General features: G+C 43.2%; 1 protein-coding gene across 1 annotated transcript; it reads right to left on the bottom strand.

Annotated features, from left to right (window-relative positions):
- Positions 1-488: 488 nt before the first annotated feature.
- LOC147461030 (uncharacterized) lies at positions 489-3,997 on the bottom strand. Its single transcript, XM_086508678.1, has 4 exons — positions 3,682-3,997; positions 2,936-3,209; positions 1,786-1,937; positions 489-1,006 (listed from the first exon to the last, which is right to left on the bottom strand). Exons 1-4 carry the CDS (start codon positions 3,859-3,861, stop codon positions 854-856), a joined length of 759 nt encoding a protein of 252 aa, XP_086364804.1. The 5' UTR covers positions 3,862-3,997; the 3' UTR covers positions 489-853.
- Between the last annotated feature and the right edge of the window lie 794 nt (positions 3,998-4,791).

Here is a 4,791-nt window from a genome sequence, read left to right as displayed (position 1 = left end):
CCACCTTTATGGAACCGCTTGCTTGCAACAATGGGCCGAGTTTGTGATCTCAAGCGAGTTCATGATGAGATCACAAACTCACAAACCAAATTTAATTTTGATGTGAGATTTTCTTTAAGTTCCCTTCAAAACGAGCTTGAATGTAGTTTCGGATTCTAGCTGGTGAAAATTTTATGCTAAAATCATTTTTTGACATAGATGTGATTTGAGATTTTTCTGTAGGGGCCTTCTGTACATACGCATTGCACACGTACAAGACGAGCAGAGAGACAATAGTTGATCAAATACATCAGCACTGAACTGAGAATAATATTGGACAACCAGGGAACTATAGAAGCCAGAAGGTGAAGGAAACCCACCATAGGTACCTAGCTACTTTTGGCGTATACATAAATATCACAACCAACACGTGAAATGCCTACAAAACATGCATTGGTAGGGTATAGAGGGATATGTGAACACAAGCCACTTTCATGGCTAAAGCAAACTTGCATGAAAATTCTTGTTCTGATAACCACAAAAAAACCTTTTAGACATAATCATGACCACATGGAGGGGCCTTAATGATATCCTATGTTCTTTGGTTCCGTGAAATACAAGCTTGTGTGAGTATTCTTGTTCTAATAAACCACAAAAAACCTCAGAAAAAACTTTCGGGCATTTTAAACCTCACAACCTCAATAATACCCTATGTTCTTGGTTCCTTGAAAAATACTAAGTCTTAAAGCGCATTTCGTAAAATGAGGCCTTAAAAGTCACTATTGTGGCTCGAATGGCTTGAAACACAAACCTAGTATTTTAAGAGCCATATACTGCTCAAACACTAGACTTCATACATTGCTTGCAAGCGAGGCTATCCAAGTTGCATTGGCTGGGTAGGGGCGGCCCCATCCGAGGTTAAAAACTGTGCTGCCTGCATTGCTGTATGCGGAAATTGTGCTGCTGCTGCTAGCTGCTGAGCTGTTGCCATTTTCTGTTGTGCAGACTCAGCTTGTGCCCTGGCTTCCTGATGTCATTAACAAACACCATCAGCTATTCAAAACGAACCAGCACATGTTTTTCAATGCAATATAATATTTGGTAACCGGTAGGTGTTCTAAGTTTTTAATCAATAACATACACAATCTAAGTTTTTCGACCAACCTTGAATTATGAAGATTGAGAGGCCACAAGAGTGCAAGAAATCGTTATTACCAGTTCCTGCTCATTAATCAACAGCAGATGTAGCTCACACCTTGAAGGTAGCCTATCACTCACCATGCTGAACTGCCCTTGTAACCTGCTAAGCGTGTTCCCAATGTACATGAAGGGAACTTCGCCCCTCTCATCGGCTGAAGGCAAGCTTGAACCACATGGTGCTGCGATGTGGAGAGGGGTCAACTCAGTGCGGTAGTGGGTTGAATCTCAAGGGATCACGTGTGTGTGTGTGTGTGTGTGTGTGTGTGTGTGTGTGTGTGTGTGTGTGTGTGTGGAGTACCCGTAACAGGGAATGGCATTTTGTTCTGCGTTCCCGTTCTGGTTTCCCGTTCCTGGTAACTATGATCCCGGTGCCCAAGGTCCCCTTTGAAGTATCATTTCAAACCATAAACAGAGATGCACCATACATCTTCGCATGCTTCTCGGAAAGAAAAACTAAGCTAGATATGTGAGTATGTTCTCCCATGACAGAAACAGGCCTCAAGAGTATGATAGAGGTGGCTAATTAAGAAACCATGTGAAGAAAAACAATAAATGAGACTACTCACTTGAACACATCAAGTAACAGCTCAAGGCTTTGATTCTTACCACTTGACTGGCAGGATCTTGAGGAGCTGCGGCAGCAGCTGACATAGCAGCTGCTAACTGTGTATTGGCTGTACTTGCCGCTTGGTTTGCTGCCTGTAGGATCCCGCTTTGTACAGGGGAAGGTTGTAGCCCTTGTTGAGCTTGAGGAGAACCTGTTGCAACAAATCAAAGATTGTTATCTGAATTCCTAAGGAATCCACTACTTATACAACTAATTATATCTAGACAAATGAAAATATGCCATTTCAACTATGACAAAGATGTGGAAAAGTCCACTCCAAGGTTGCTTTTCGATGGGCATTTTACCCATTTTGGGTATTTTATCCGTTTTTTTGTGGGTAAAAAATTGAGCTACCCTTCAAAAAATACACTTGAATGCCCAAAACTCTTAAAATCCGTCAAATTTGAAAGGTAAGGGTGCCCATAAAAAAACAACCCTCGTCACAATGGCCTTCATAAGAGGATAAAGAAAAGTGTGTCACCCACTACTCAATACCCCTCTTTATAGACATAGGAAAACAAAGCAGCATACACACTCACAGTGGCCTACATATACAAATGACAACGCCTTTCTATTCTTACTAAAAATACTATCATTGACTTTCCATGTGGCACTAATCGACAAGCTTTATCAAACGGTCCACAATTGCTCCCATAGAGTTCATTGCTTTTCTAAGGCCTTATACAGCTTGGTGACATTTTTCAAGCAGTAGTGTCATATGGCACTAGCAAATGCCTTTGAAAAATTTAAGTTCTTCAACATCAAGGGCTTTCGCTAGTGCCACATAGGGACTAGCGCTTGAAATTTAACCGGATGACCTTATACAGGCCAAAATGCTTGCCACCAGTGACTAGTCAAGTGGGACTAATCACCAAGGGTCCATAATTGCTCCCTAAAGTTCCATGCTTTACTAAGCTCCTTAGTAGGCGAAGAAAAAAACCAACAATTCCATCATGCATAGTGTTGATGAAATCCTCCAACATCCCAACTGACATCATCAGTACTCAATACTCAGTGAAGAGCTAGGTCTTTATAGAAGCACACATAATAACACAAGGTCTGCATGCTTTTGAGTGCCAATCTCCAAAGTTCCATGATACAAATCCAAACTAGACTCCGACTCTCACCACAAACAAGCAACTCACTTACCTTGAGTGGCCATCACCTTTTGGGCCAATTGCTGTCCAGCTAAATGTTGGATAGCTGACTGCTCCATTTTATCTTGCATAAGATTGTTTTGAGCTTCCGCTGCTTTGTTCGCAACTTTGTCCGCTACCTGTTGCGCCAAATTTTGTTGAGCCATCGTCTCCATGGATGCCTGATATGCCTTCTCTTGGGCCTGCATTTGCATGCTTTGAGCTTTTTTCATTGCCATCTCTGCCTCTTGATGAGCTTGAAAAGCCTCCTTTGCTGCCTTTGCGGCCTTACGGTATATCAAAAATTCAAAACACTAATAAGTCCAAGGTAACCCCCTCGTTAAGTAGTTTCGCACATCCTCTGATCAACCTGCGTTCTCAAATATCTATAGCTTTGTTGCTATACGTAAACATCAAAGCTTTCAAGCTTTACAGCATTCTTGCAAAATACAGTCTCGCGTCTCTATGGAAAGAAAAGATGTAAACAGAACAACTGTATATGGATCATCTTGGCCCAACCATAAGCTTGAAAACTTACCGTAGTGTCCTTTCAAAAAGTACTAACTATCAAAAAAGCATACAATCTGCAGAGAAATATGACCATGCAGACAAGAAAATGAAAACAAGCTATGCAATGAATGAAGCAGGAGGCTTTCATGAAACTTTCAAATCCCATATTCATTGTGTGAGTGCCGGTCCTCAAGTGTGCGCACGCTTTTTCTTGATGAGAAAGTGCCCAAAACGTGCTGTTGTGGGTACCTCGCTCTGTTTTTCAAAAGCTGGAGAGGAGTCCCGCTGATCGGCCTGCGGCTGAGACTGCTGACCGCGCTGACCATGGCTGGACTGATGGGCGCTGGTTGCTGGCGCTTGAGAAGATGCTCCATGGCCGCAGGCTGGAGCTGAACCCTGCTGCTGCTGCTGAAGCTGCTGCTCTGCCATTATGTCTGTTTCTAATCGCGGATTGAAATTTTCGCGCAAGGAAGGATCTGGAAGCCGACGGAACTTTATTAGCCCACTAAGTAGCTACCCGGCGCCGCCTCAAAGCCCCGCAAAGACGGGGCAACGTTACCCCCTACAGCACTAAAGGGCACAGAGCCAAAGCGGTGGGAACAACTTCTGCTGATCCCCGCGTGGATCTCGAGGCAATTGTGTGGTTCACAAAGAATGATGGTCCCCCCATGCACCCTCGCAAGTCGATCCTGCGACCTCCCACACGCGAGGCTCATGCGCTCTCCACTTCGCCTGCCCGCACATTGTGACCATGGTGGGAGATTTAAGTATGATAAATAAATTCGCTCCCAATGCAGTTTTTGTCCAAGTTTACCTTTTGGCGTCCGAGTTTACTTTTCGGCGATCTAATAGTCCGCGATCTCTCGATGTATGTGCTTCCACTCGCGCGCGTCGATCCCATGGCCGAAGCTTCATTTAATGCTCCGTGCCCTTTAGTGTTGAGGCTGGGAGTCGGGACTCGTGATGAGAACTTGCAGTCGACAACAGTTTGTTTTGGTGAGTGGGTCTAAAATTGACAAGCATAGTAGAAATTTCTTTTGGCATCAATTTCCAAGCCCTCTTTCACATGCTTTGTGTAATGCTATCAACTTACATAATTTGCCATATATAACGTAAATTTAAGGGTATAAACACAAACAATGACAGGCAATTTCAAGATTCTAGCATGTCAAATGTCAGGAGGTTTTTTTGAGGCACCTGTTTTGACAGGGAAAATAGGTGTCAATTTTAAGCCTTGATCACGACAAGCTAGGGGGAGAACTAGATTTGTGTCTAGAGGTTCATACTTTGTCTAAAACAGCATTGCATTTATGGATTCTTAAACAATTCTCAACATCTTAGTTCTAATTATGCATATGT

The sequence above is a fragment of the Adiantum capillus-veneris genome, chromosome 3, assembly GCF_014529385.1.
Source record: "Adiantum capillus-veneris isolate H3 chromosome 3, ASM1452938v2, whole genome shotgun sequence".
In the NCBI taxonomy this organism is placed as follows: Eukaryota; Viridiplantae; Streptophyta; class Polypodiopsida; order Polypodiales; family Pteridaceae; genus Adiantum; species Adiantum capillus-veneris.
Note: the sequence above shows the minus strand (reverse complement) of the source record. Positions and strands in the feature narration are given on the sequence as shown.

What these genes read in the sequence shown, in the direction of transcription:
- LOC147461030 (XM_086508678.1), bottom strand. Translation starts at nt 3,861, where the DNA reads ATGGCAGAGCAGCAGCTTCAGCAGCAGCAGCAGGGTTCAGCTCCAGCC. An exon ending in AAAGGTGATGGCCACTCAAG is followed by an intron (nt 1,938 to 2,935) that starts GTAAGTGAGTTG and finishes TTGTTGCAACAG; the next exon opens with GTTCTCCTCAAGCTCAACAA. An exon ending in AAGATCCTGCCAGTCAAGTG is followed by an intron (nt 1,007 to 1,785) that starts GTAAGAATCAAA and finishes TAATGACATCAG; the next exon opens with GAAGCCAGGGCACAAGCTGA.